Source organism: Marmota marmota, unplaced genomic scaffold (assembly GCF_001458135.2).
Source record: "Marmota marmota marmota unplaced genomic scaffold, marMar, whole genome shotgun sequence".
Lineage (NCBI taxonomy): Eukaryota > Metazoa > Chordata > Mammalia > Rodentia > Sciuridae > Marmota > Marmota marmota.
The window spans coordinates 3,523,633-3,537,718 of NW_026000057.1; the positions used below are offsets into that span (position 1 = coordinate 3,523,633).

Sequence of the window (14,086 nt, forward strand, 5' to 3'; positions counted from 1 at the left end):
TAGATTAGATAGAATTAAGTGGCTTATTTAGTTTTCTTTCAGTTGGTATTTGTCATTTTTGGTTTTAATTTCTTTATATGTCTAATTTTTAAATGAGGTTGAAAAACATGGGATTTTGGCAAAATAAATGTATCTGTTCATTTGTTCTAGCAGCAAAGTTTATTTTACACCTGTGTTATAGGCTGAGGATCCAGGCCTCCTGATGTGGCTCTCAATTCCAGATGAAATTAATAACATCCTTATACTGCATTTCAAGACCTTACAGAACTTTAGCTGCTATCTTTCTCTTATTTTACTTCAATATTAGAAACATTGAAAAAAAAAAGATCTTACATTATTTCCCAAATAATTCACTTTTTCTTTTCTGTGTGTCTGTCATTGTGGATCTTATAGTTTTAGTAGAGAGGGAGTCTCATGTACAATGTTAGTTTACTTTCATTTATTAATATCTGTTTAGGTAGCTATATGTGGTGGCACACACCTGTAATCCCAGTGGCTAGGGAGGCTGCGGCAGGAGGATCACAAATTTAAAGCCAGCCTTAGGAACTTAGCGAGGCCCTGTCTCAAATTAAAAAATTAAAAGGGCTATGGGTGTGGCTCAGAGGTTAAGCACCCCTGGGTTTAATCCCTGATATTTAAAAAAAAAAATCTGTTTAGATAAGGGAGTTTATCTTTGTAGAGTCAGAACAAATATTAAATGAAGTTAGCTCATTCACTTTTGTCATGAAATTACAAAATTAATCTTTTAAAAAATGCCGTAACTATAGCTTCAAAATGTGTTATCATAGGAAATTGAAATTGAATACTCATAACTTAAATTGTTTATTAAAGAGTTATTTCTGAAGCTATTTTAGGCCAATCTGAACGTATTTCATTCTTACGTACGTGTCATACATTTTTAGAGAAAAATTATAATTTGACTTTGATTTTAAAATACAGCAAAAATGACAGTATGCCATCTTTTGCATAAAACCTGGTGGCAAAAAAAAATTTTAAATAATCTTGCATCTTAAATAATATAATGAAATAATGTGTTTCTGTGCACATGAGTGGGGGTGTGTGTGCATAGGTACTTTTGAGTCACTTTATTATATAGTACCCTACATATTATCAGAAATCCACAGAAATTATAATCTATATGGAGATTGCTCCCAAGAACTCTAGGATTTGAGGAAAGTTTAGTATTTAATTGGTCTTTTCTTCACAATAGGCATAAACATTTTTTTGGATGGCTATGTGCCAACAGAAAACTTGAGATTCCGAGATGCATCGCTTGTTTTTAAAGTGGCTGAGACAGCAAATGAAGAAGAAGTTAAAAAGATGTGTATGTATAAATATCCGGGTATGAAGAAAAAGATGGGAGAGTTTGAGCTAGCAATTGTAGCTGGAGAGTTCACAGATTCTGAAATCATGGTGATGCTGGGGGAAAATGGTAAGATTTCCTTTTTTTTTTTTTTGATATATAGAAGATTGTTCTGCTTATCTAGTAAATTTGTTTTGCCTATTCCATGAAAAACTTTGACTCAATTTTTAGAATTGGCAGCTGAGTTTTTAATCCATAAATTTCTTGGTATAGCTTCACATTTTTGTGGCATTGTATAGTTTAATCTGTTATTCAAGCAAGTTAATATTTCCTATTTTGTATCACTACATCCTTGGAAAATACTTTTACTCAGTTTTTCTATGTATAAATTATTAAGGCATTTAATCATCTTGCAAAATGACTAGAAAGGAAAACATAAATTGGTAATTCAGAAACAATCTAAGATTTTCCTTGTACAATTCTCTTTGGAACTTATTTTCAATTCAGAGTACTCTGTCTACTTTTGTAAGTAGTTGTATGACTAACATTTTCAATATAAATTGTCACCATAAGTATAGTTGTGAGATTAATTTGACTACTCAATATCTGGTGTTTTATGATTTAAAAATAAACATTGTCTTGTAATCTACAGCTAACAAAACTAGAAAAAAATATGTAAGGATTATTGTAATATAATTCTCTTACTCAGTATAAATTCGCAATTGGGTTGCAACTTAAATGCTTTATGTAAATAATTTCAAATAATGGTATCTATTATAAAATGCTCTATACTATTTTAATTGATCGTTTAGCTAAATGAGTCTTTTTAAAAAACTATCCCAAGCTTTATGGATCTACCACTTATTAAAATGGTTATTATAAACTTGGACAAGTCTTTATTTCTCGTAATAAACTTGTACTCAATACAAGCCACAAAAGATTTAAGTATTTTTCTGTATAACCTTCAGGTTCCAAAATATTAATGTATTATTTTTAAAACAAATTTCTCAGATAAAAAGAAGTATGACATTGTGCTTTATTTGAAGTGTAAAGCATCTTTCAGAACAATTTTTTGTATGTTACATTGCCAGGTACAGGTAAAACGACCTTTATCAGAATGCTTGCTGGAAGACTTAAACCTGATGAAGGAGGTACTTTTATAAATATAATCTTTAGTCTGTTCCACATAGTTAAACTTTAAAATCTGGGTGATATTTCATATATTGTGTATTCATATTATTTTGCAGGAGAAGTGCCAGTTCTAAATGTCAGTTATAAGCCACAGAAAATCAGTCCCAAATCAACTGTGAGTTGTTTCATCTTTTATTTGATTATCAAAGAAAAGTGTGTGTGTGTGTGTACGCTCACACACATTTTTATAGTTTGATCCTTGTATTAAGGGATTAGGGATATGGCTTAGTGATACGTGTGCCTAGCTCATGTGGAGTCCTGGATTCAATCCCTAACACCAAAAAAAAAGAAAATCTTTTACAGTATTAATAGACACCACAAAAGTGGTCCTTGATTCATTTCAACTACTAGTGGAAAATATTTTTAAATCTGAGCGCAGGCGGGGTTGCACACCTGTAATCCCAGCAGCTTAGGAGGCTGAGGCAGAAGGATCACGAGTTCAAAGCCAGCCTCAGTAACTCAGGAGGTCCTAAGCAACTCAGTGAGACCCTGTCTCTAAATAAAATACAAAAAAGGGCTAGGGATAGGGCTCAGTGGTTGAGTGCCCCTGGGTTCAATCCCCAGTACCAGAAAAAAAAAAAAATTAAATCTGCTTGTTATCTTTTTTCCTACACCTTTAAAAACTTAATGTAATTTGTGCATGATGATACTGTCAAGAAAGAGGAAAGGCCACTCAAAAGGTGGAAGAAAACATTTGAACTAATCTTTGATCTGTGGTTTTTTGTTTTTGTTTTTTTGTGGGTTTTGTTTTGTTTTTTTGTGGTGCTGGGGATTGAACCGAGGGCCATGTGCTTGCAAGGCAAGCACTCTACCAACTGAGCTATATTCCCCAGCCTGCCAAGAATATATTTTTAAAACTCTAGAAACTCAATTGAAAAGTGCCCTTTCTCAGGACTGGGGTTGTGGCTCAGTGGTAGACCGCTTGCCTGGTACGTGCAAGGTCCTTGTTCCAACTTCAGCATTACATAAAAGTAAATAAAATAAAGGTACTGTGTCCAACTACAACTAAAAAATAAATATTAAAAAGAAAAAAAAAAAGTGCCCTTTCCCCAAAAGAGGTCAGTGTTTAAAAGAACAAATACAAGTGGCTAATAAACATGAAAAGATTTGGGCTGGGGTTGTGGCTCAGTGGTAGAACACTTGCCTGGCATGAGTGAGGCACTGTGTTTGAAATAAAAATAATTAATTAAAGATATTGTGATTATTTGATTATCGAAAAAAAGTGTGTGTGTGTGTGTGAGACAGGTGCTGCCAAGTTGCCCAGCACCACTTTATATTCATTAAGATCACTAAAATCCACAATAGTAATAGTAATACTGCTGGATAGTAATAGCTATTAGAGAAGATGTGAACAAATTGGCACCTCATACATTGTTGGTGGGAGTGTAGAATAATGCATTCACTATGAAAAATAATCTAGCAGTTCCTCAGCAAAGTTATCAGGTTCAACTCCTAGATGTATATCCAAGCACTGGGTACCACATATATTGGTACCCAAAACTTGTATACACATATTTGTAGCAACATTATTTAGAATAGCCAAAAATTAGAAATAATGCAGATGAATGGCTTATGAATGGATAAACACAGCATGATATATCCATAAAATGCAAGGTTATTCCACCAAAAGAAATGAAATACTGGTAAATACTACATTGTGGATAAAACTTGGAAACCTTATATTAAAGTTCTTTGATTTTTTCAGGTGTTGTGATGAACTTTTAACTGTTATATCTGCTTTCAGTACCTAATAGCCAATGTTGTATCCATTTCAAACAATTTCATTTACAATAAGTGTTTCGTTATTGATATTTTCCATGATCTTCTTAGACTGAGTCCTATCCTGAAATAGTAAACACAAGCATCTTATGATTCAACCCTAGAATATTATGGTGCATTTTGTGTTATTTCTGAATGATTACTTTTGGATTCAGAATTATTCCCACTTTAAAATTACTTCTTCCCTGAAATCTCTGATTTAAAATTTTTAGATTATTATTGCCTTTTTACTTATTTGTTGTAGTGACTATTAAATAAAAAATATCTGGGCCGGGGATGTGGCTCAAGCGGTAGCGCGCTTACCTGGCACGCGTGGGGTGCTGGGTTCAATCCTCAACACCACATAAAAATAAAATAAAGATATTGTGTCCACCTAAAACTAAAAAGTAAATATTTTTTTAAAAATATAACAAAACATGCTATAAATGTTCAGTAATCATTAAAAATTCAATTGCTGTCTCCTGGTAGCCAAGCAATATAGATTTTCTCTGCAGTTTAACTTCCTAAGTAGAAGAGTTCTGTACTACCTGGTATGATGGCACACACCTGTTATCCCAGCTACTCCTAGGAGGCTGAAGCAGGAGGATCCCATGTTTGAGGTCAGCCTGGGCAACTTGGCAGCACCTGTCACAAAATAAAATTGCAGAAGGGCTCAGAATATCGCTGCAGCTCTAAGGTAGAACACTTGCCTAGGGTACTTAAGGCCCTAGGTTCAATCCCCAGTCCACAAAAAGAAAAACAAAGAATTCTATACTGATTTTTTATCACTTAAAAACTTTTTCCATTGAAAACAGGGAAGTGTTCGCCAGTTGTTACATGAAAAGATAAGAGATGCTTACACTCATCCGCAATTTGTGACTGATGTGATGAAGCCTCTGCAGATTGAAAACATCATTGATCAAGAGGTATGCTAACATAAGTATATTCATTAATTTTTTAATTTTATTTCAGATTTGGGATTTCTTTACATAGTTTCCTAAACTTCTTTTAGGTGCAGACATTATCTGGTGGTGAACTGCAGCGAGTGGCTTTAGCTCTTTGTTTGGGCAAACCTGCTGATGTCTATTTAATTGATGAACCATCTGCATATTTGGATTCTGAGCAGAGACTGATGGCAGCTCGTGTTGTCAAACGGTAAATGTCTTGCCACAGCATATTACTTTTGATTATGTATACTGGCATATAAGTGTGCTTAATATCACACTTGAATGTTTTGTGATATAAAGCTATAAAAGGCTTTCAAATTGTTGTATTTTAGTTTCATACTCCATGCAAAGAAGACAGCCTTTGTTGTGGAGCATGACTTTATCATGGCCACCTATCTAGCAGATCGAGTCATCGTTTTTGATGGGATTCCATCTAAGAACACAGTTGCAAACAGGTAAGATTAAAATATTAAAAAACTGACTATAAGTTCTAATAATTAGAAAATTACCACATTTTAAATTTTTATTAAACTTATAGACATTAAAAGAAAGAGATTACCAAAAATTCTGTGCCTTACTCTGACTCCCAAGGTGATACTTATTGAACATTGGTAGGACCATGTAGAATAGTCCTAGACTGTAGTTGGAATCCCTGACCCTGGATATAAGCATATCTTATATCTGGGATTCTCACTTTTTTTTTTCCAGCTCAACTTTTGCATATTTTATTATTTGGATTTCCAAAACATGGTTTGGTTTTGTAAATAATTGCATGAAAATAAATTTCTGATTTTTTTTTGTTTTGTTTTGTTTTGTTTTTGTTTTTGTTTTTACATGACAGAAAAAGGAAAAAGGAGCCAAAGAGATTTTGTGATTTGCCTAACTTACCCTGGTAGTGATTGAACTAACAATAGATCCCAAATATCTGATAGCAGAATTAAAAACAAAGGAGGTCACCTTTCCCTCTCACTTTTCCTGACTGACTTGATTGTGGGTGCTTGTTATAAAGAGAAACTTAACATTCAGGTCATATAATGAGAAATTTCTGTTGCCGTTAATGCTAAAATCAGGTTGAACCATATAAATTGCCAGTATTCAAACATTTTTTGACCCATATAATAAAGATTAAATAAACAGTGGTTCCAGATACATTTTCTAGGATAAATGAAGTTGCTATTTGACTAATTCTTCCAGGAAATAAAAGTACTGAGCTTCTTAGAACTTTTTTGGGTGTGTGTGTGTGTGTGTGTGTGTGTGTGTGTTGCTGGGGATTGAACCCAGGGCCTTGTGCATGCTAGGCAAGCATTCTATCAACTGAGCTATATCCCCAGCCAGAGAACTCTTTTCATTTTAAATTTTTTATTTCAGTTATTCAGAATTATGCCTTTTTTGAAGAGTTAGGGAAATTTCTCAGAATATATAAAACATTTATTCACATAATGGTCTTCCCTTTGTGTTTACAAAATGTTTAAAGTGTTCCATCGATTTTGTGATTTGATTGATTTAAGAACTAGCTTAGGTAGGCCAGGCGCAAGCTTAGGTAGGCCAGGCGCATTGGCGAATGCCTATAATCTCAGCATTTTGGAGGCCGAGGCAAGAGGACCATGAGTTCAAAGCCAGCCTCAGCAAAAGTGAGGTGCTAAGCAACTCAGTGAGACCCTGACTCTAAATAAAATACAAAATAGGGCTGGGGATGTGGCTCAGTGGTTGAGTGCCCCTGAGTTCAACCCCTAGTACCAAAAAATTAAAAAATAATAATAATAACTAGCTCAGGTAAAAAATATGTATAAAGCATAAAAGGAATATTACTGAAAATCACAGTGTGGAAGTACATATTTCCTTCAATGTCAAATTTCTAACAGAAATTAACTTTTTTTCTCTTCTCCCTTAAAAATGTCAATTTGAGATTCTGTAAGTCTCCTAATTTATTAGTGATCTTTTGTTTTTCTAAAGTCATACTTCTGGGCTGGGCATGATGGCACTTGCCTGTAATTCCAGTGACTTGAGAAGCTGAGACAGGAGGATTCCAAGTTCAAGGCCAGCCTGGGCAACTTGATCCTATCTCAAAATTTTAATAATATTAATACTTCCATTGCAGCTCAGGGGTAGAGCGCATACTTTATGCACAAGGCCCTAGATATCTTCCCTAGCAAAAAATAAACTAAATAAATAAATAATTCTAAAATGTTTCTTTTTCCACATCAGAAATACAGGTGCAATTGTGTTTGTCTTGCACAAAGTATCATTGCCAAGCAAACAGTATAGTCCAAGCAAAGCTGTTTGTGATTATATAAGATTTATAATATGTTTTAATTGTACTGTTATCCAGATGATGTGTAATAGGGAACAAGGGAACAGTTATTCTTTTTATTCCTTATAATTAATCTTTATGGGTTGAAAATTTAATCAAAAATATTTATCCCCTACCCCCACAGTCCTCAAACACTTTTGGCTGGCATGAACAAATTTTTGTCTCAGCTGGAAATTACATTCAGAAGAGATCCAAACAACTATAGACCACGAATAAATAAACTCAATTCAATTAAGGTATGTGGAAAAACTGTCTTAAGTCATAACTTTCTCAGTATGAACAGTGGAGAGGCTGTTGCTTTTATAAGTCTATATTTCATAGATTTCATACATTCTATGATTCATGTGTTTTTCCATTTTAATACCTGATGGCATGTAGTCCTGTAAACAGCAGCTGTGATGTAGCTACTGTTGCTGCATGGACGCAGCTCTTCCTGCTGTTTGAGTTGTACTGTGTTAACTGCTAATTAAAATGTTTTAAGGAAGATTATACTACTGGACCATTGAAACAAAGAAATTTTCAAGAATATTTCAAGCAGCTTCTCTATATATTTTTATGTTGTTCAATTCATGACTAAAATGTATATTTTAAGTCTGAACAAGCTCTTAGAGTATAAAATTCTAAACAATGGAAAACCACTTTGTCAGATCAGTTGGTAATGTTTTTTCTTTGTAGACCATAAATTAGTTGTCCACCCTATGCTTGATTTAGTCTGTGAAATGCAGTATTTATTTTTTCAAAGGCAAGTTTCTTGGTCACACAAATTAAAAAGTGAACGAACTATGAAAGCATTTCAACTGTTTTCATGTCCCCTGCAGTGCTCACTTCCATGTTTCTCTTTCATCACATCCTGTGCTGTAGCATTTGTTTTCATATTTGTAGTCCTGGCTTTGCTACTAAACCGTGAACTCTTGGAAGGCTGTAGGCAAAGTCATCTTGCACATAATTGAATGAGTAAGCACCTAATTCGATGTCTGGATCCCTTTAGTCTGCACTACATATTTTGTTTATACGTGGTTGATGTTACTCCCTGTCCAGGATAAAGAAATAAGTCCTACCATAAAATTGAAAAGTTTTCTCAGTTTTGAAAGGCATATTAGGCAGAAAAGAGGACAGGAATTTCTTCTGAATCATTATTTATACTTGGTATTGTCATTTTGGTGGGTATGCTTATGGTTCAGACCCAGATGTACCTATTAATCATTTCTGTATTCACATTCATCTTAGTTGTAACTTAATAAGGGAGCAGATGGGTGAGTAGGTAAATGTTACTGACTGTTCTACCAAACATTCTGGGGAAAGTTATTTCATTCATATGTATATATAGTGTCATTCAGTATGCTATCTTTGGGCCAGGAGCTTAAAGTTGAAGAGATAAAAATGGAATGGAATTCCATATATGTATTATTTCTTACATGAAGGAACTTTGAGTTGATGGAAGTGAGGTATTTTGATAATAGGAATGGGGACAGAAGGTAGTAATCTTGCTTTTGAGTAGTGAACCCAGAAATATCCAAAAGCAGATGGAAGTTTGTTCAGATACTTGTTTTACTAATACCTTATATGAAATCCTAAATGTGAAGGAGTGGTGATGTTGACTTTTGCTTTTCTTTTTAGGATGTAGAGCAAAAGAAGAGTGGAAACTACTTTTTCTTGGATGATTAGACTGAATCTGAGAATATTAATAAGCCATTTATTAAAAGAAACATTTACTGGGATTTTTGTCATATATGACTAATCAGGTTTTATGGCCCCACATACTCTGGAGCTTGAAGAATGATTTTTTTTTAATGTAACATCCAAAGCCAGGTATATTGTAAATTGTAGTCTGAGCACAAAAAATGGAACTTTGCTGTTCTGAAATGATAAGGCCCTTTTTGTGCTTAATATTCTAAAATGAAGACATTTCAAACTATACAAATTACCTCCAAGTTTTCATGATAAATGGAAGATTTTCAGTAGGTGTATTATATTCGTGTACCAAATACTGACCAGTGTTGCCCCATTTTAAAAATCTTGACAAGATTTCTGTACTTATCTGGTTTGCCAAGTATGCCAGTATAATGAAACTGCCCTATTTTAAAAGCCAGTCGAAGACTACACTGATGATATTTGATAAATAAACTTCAGGACTATATTTGTTATTTGTTTTCAGTCTTTGCACTGTATGTTCAGTGTGTGATTCCTAAGGAAGATTGCTGCAGAACATCACTGTCAGAAAATGGGTATTTGTTACCAACCTACGCATTGTTTTAATGTTTTTTTGGTGCTTTTGAACATCGTTATCCAAAAATCACTTCACTGTCCCCTCAAAGGAAAAAAAAAAAAACTGGGTTTTTCAGTTTTTGCATTCTGTAAGATTCTATAATTACTCTGTTATTTTTTAAACATGCATTTATATAATCACTGATCAAAATTTAGGGCAAAATATTTCTAAAGAATATTTGCTTCCCTTATAACTACAGTCTCAGAATTTTAAGAGTTGGTGCCTGAGAATCTATGTATTTTTAAAACTACAGATTTTTCTGCTGAGCAGTCAAGGATTAGGGAAGTCAACCACTTCCCCAATGGGAGCATCAATGCAAGAGATAGCAATACAAAGCATCCCTTGGTACCAAACATATTCATTTCTAAGTTGGGACATAATAAACATCATCAAAACCTTACTAATGCACTGAACTGGAATTAACTTATATGTAAGGAAGAAGGATTACTATAAATAAATTATTGGGGCAAGCAAACAGAAAAATTGGAGATTATTTGACAAGACTTTTTATAGCTCATTAAATAATAGAAGCTTTGATTAACATATAATTAATAAGTTTGGTTTAATTGGACCCTATTAGGCCTTCTGAAAATAAATTTTATGTAATGCATAAATACGTGTTTACTGTGGAAATTTGAACTATTCAGAAGTATACTTATGGAATAAAAATGATCTCCCTACATTATGCTCCCAGGGGTTACCAATGTTTGAGTTTATTCTTTCATGCTTTTTTCTATGCACTTTGCTAAGTGAGAATATGTAAAGGGTTTGTCTTGTACATAAATGGGATTACACTAAAGTTAGTAGTTCTGGTTTTTAGGATGGGTTAAATGTATGATTATTTCAAATATATTGAGTAAAATAAGACAAGCTTCTTTTATTTCTAAAAATACTTGGGATGGATGTATTACTGATTAAAATGTGTATTAATTATAAGGTAGTATTTTATGCAAATGAAATTTGAAGACATAGATTTAAATGTAGAAAGCCCTAACTTTGCTGACACCAGAGTTTGTCACCATCAATGCAAATATTATCAGGTGTAGTGGTGCACACCTGTAATCCCAGCCAACTCGGAAGGCTGAGATAGGACCATTCCAAGTTCAAAGCCAGCCTTGGCAACTTGGCAAGAGTATGTCTCAAAAAGGGCTGAGATGTACCCTGAATTCAATCCCTAGTACCACCAAAGAAAAAGAAACTGTTAATATGTCCTGCTACAGTTATTTTCTTCAGTTTAACCTGATTTTAGAACATAAACATGTTGAAGTCCAGTCTTGTCTCATTTATCACTCAGTATATAGTATAGTATGTGGGACTGGCATATTGAAGGAATGAGCATATATGCCAGAGAGAAAACTGCTCAATTGTGCCTGGCACAGTGGCACACACCTGTAATCCCAGCTACTGTGAAGACTGAAGTGGGAGAATCACCAAGTTCAAGGCCAGCCTGGACAACTTGGTAAAACCTTATCTCAAAAAGGACTCAGGGTGTAGTTAATTGGTAAAGTGCCCCTGAATTCAATCTCCATAACAAGAAGGAAAAAAAAAAAAAAACTTCAATTCTGTGGTTTCATTGTGTTTCTCAACACAAGTGTATGTCAACCCCTTAGTGCCTGTCATATTCTAAGTATGAAATGGTTCAAAATCACTCTGAGAATCAGGAAGGACTGCATGAAGGAAATAGCTCCTGGGAGTATAATACCACCTGTCCCATATGAGAGGCAGAGAGGTTGTTAGAACTTATTCATGTAAAACAGGATATGCATATGACAAGTGAGAGACAGAAAGGAGCATTCTAAGAGATGTGTAGGCCAGGCACACCTGCAGTTCAGGAGGCTGAAGCTGGAGGATCACAAGTTCAAAGCCAGCCTCAGCAGGGGTCAGGCACTAAGCAACTGAGACCGACCCTATCTAAATAAAATACAAAATAGGGCTGGGGATGTGGCTCAGTGGTCAAGTCCCTGAGTTCAATCCCCTGTACCAAAAAAAAAAAAAGATTGAGTAGAAGGTATATAGGTACATAGTAATGGGCTTTCTCTGCCTGTTTGAGGTTGAAATGCATAGCCAGTTAGATAAGCAGCTAGAAAATAACAGGTTTCTCAGGAGCACTTATTTTTATTCGTTTGTCTTAATATTTTGAAACATTCCATCCACTGATGGCAGCAACTTGCTATTTTTGTCTACTATTATACTAATGAGTTGTTTCCTTGTGGTTAACCAATGTACAGTGAGACAAAAATTTTGACATCTAGTGTGGCAAACAGTAATTCCCTGTGCTCACCACCATCTACCTCCATGCCAGGTTAGGATACACAGTGTCTGTAAACCCAGGTGATCAGTCAGAATAACCTAAGAATCCTACAGATCCTTTTTCATAGTTTCTTTGTTCTCTTGCAGTTAAGTAGTTCACATGACCCAGATCTGACCAATTAAGTTGAAAGCCATGCTTTCCTAGAATATGTGTATCTAGTTAACTGATTCTTGTGGGTGTGACACAGCAAGAACTTGTGGCCACAAGGTTAAGAGATGTAAGGAGGAGCTGGGGTTGTAGCACGCTTGATTAGCATGTGTGAAGCACTAGGTTTTATCTTCATCACCAAAACATGTAGAAATAAAAAATAAAGGTATTGTGTCCATCTACAACTTAAAAAAAATATAAGGTATGTGTGAAGAATGCTCATCCTTACACTTTACAACTGCCTGCAAGTCACTTTCCTCCATATTTCTTATGAAGAAAATAAGTCCTTATTTGTCAAGCTGTTTTTCTATTGCTGGCCACCAAGTTACCTTGGCTTCTTGGGCAAGGTCTGCCCCTCAAAAGGCTTTCCATTTGCTTTCTGCCAAGTATCCTAAGTAGGAACTTCTTTTCACTTTTCTTAATTTGCAAATTCTTGGGCCTGGAAACTAAAGTGCAACCTTCCCAGCGAGTTGGGGGTTTTATTGTTTGTTTCCAGTACTTGAGATTGAACCTAGGCCTTGTTTGTGCATGCTAGTAGGCAAGTGCTCTACCAGCTTTTTGTTTTTTGAGATAGGGTCTCATTAACTTGCCTAAGCTGGCCTCAAACAGAATCCACTTGCCTCAGACTCTTGAGTGGATGGAATTATAATCATGTGCTATTGCCATCAGGCTAGGTGGGTATTTTTGTTTATAAGATCTGGAACTTAGACCAATGGTCTTGTTTATAGAAAAAGTTTACTGTTACTGACCTTTCCACAGAGGTCACAACTGTGTTAGTATCAGCTCCCAACCTTGCATGTACCTAAGTCTACATCTCCCGTATCTACACAATTCTTGGCTAAGGAAACAGACCGGCTGTCCAGGTCCATTCCTTCCTCATGGCGCACAGGCTTAGTATCACATTTAATGACTGTTTCTTCTTTCTTTCCCCATTTATAAAAACACCTTTTTTACAATCCTAGAAGAGCCAAGCCAATAGGGCATGCCTGTAATTTCAGCTGCTGTGGAGGTTGAGGCAGAAGGATCACAGATTCAAGGCCAGCCTGGGCAACTTTGCCAAGACCATCTCCCCCGTCCCCTCCCCCCAAAGAAAGAAAAAAAAATCCAAAGGCTAGGGAATGTAGCTTAGTGGCAAGGTGCCCTTGGGATTAACTACAACATTAATTAAATGCTTTTACTAACACCCAATTTACAAAGCAAATGGCAGAAAACATGTAACAAGTAACACATCCGGTAAATCCCAAGTGGGTTTAAAAAAAAAGCTCATTTTCTACTCATCTTTAAAAGGTGGTCAGTCCAAAGGTAAGTTTCTCAATTATCTGCCAGTTAATATTAAAAGGAAAAAAAAAAAAAACTGTCTCACACTCTTCATCTTTGGCCTTTACTCTCATTGTTTTTTCCCAAATACAAATGAAAAACAAAAATGTAATTAGAAGACCAGTATGTCAGTATGTATTTTTTAAAGGGTTGACTGAAGCCTGTTTCTCTAGTAAACTCATTAAAGGATCCATCTAAAAAGCTTCAACATGATGAGGTCTATAGCTCCTCTTGAAACACTGATCAAAAGTACTTAACAATTCTGAGGCACCCAGGATTCACAAGATGTGATAAGGACGCATAGGTTTGTATAGGAAAGTTGGGCATAGTGACTTCCTCTTTTGTTTCCATTCTCATACTTTTCCCTAGTTCTGGACCCAAAAGTACTTCAATGTTATATAGAAAAGCCTAATTATTCTAGGTGAAGGATAGGCCTTCTAATTATAGAAAACTTCAGAGAAACCCCATCTTGCACCTCTTGAGGACAAATTACTTCCCTTGATATCACCTTTTATCCCATCCAGCTGGACATCTT

The 14,086-nt window shown here is 35.0% G+C and overlaps 1 protein-coding gene across 1 annotated transcript in view; it reads left to right on the forward strand.

Moving 5' to 3' along the window:
• The window catches only part of Abce1 (ATP binding cassette subfamily E member 1), a 28,551-nt gene extending 18,904 nt beyond the window's left edge, over positions 1-9,647 (forward strand). The window contains 8 exon segments of the mRNA XM_015484443.2: positions 1,211-1,432; positions 2,395-2,454; positions 2,551-2,609; positions 5,068-5,178; positions 5,265-5,407; positions 5,532-5,654; positions 7,635-7,746; positions 9,128-9,647. Coding sequence (XP_015339929.1) covers positions 1,211-1,432; positions 2,395-2,454; positions 2,551-2,609; positions 5,068-5,178; positions 5,265-5,407; positions 5,532-5,654; positions 7,635-7,746; positions 9,128-9,175 — 878 coding nt within the window. The 3' untranslated portion in view covers positions 9,176-9,647.
• The last annotated feature ends 4,439 nt before the right edge of the window (positions 9,648-14,086 follow it).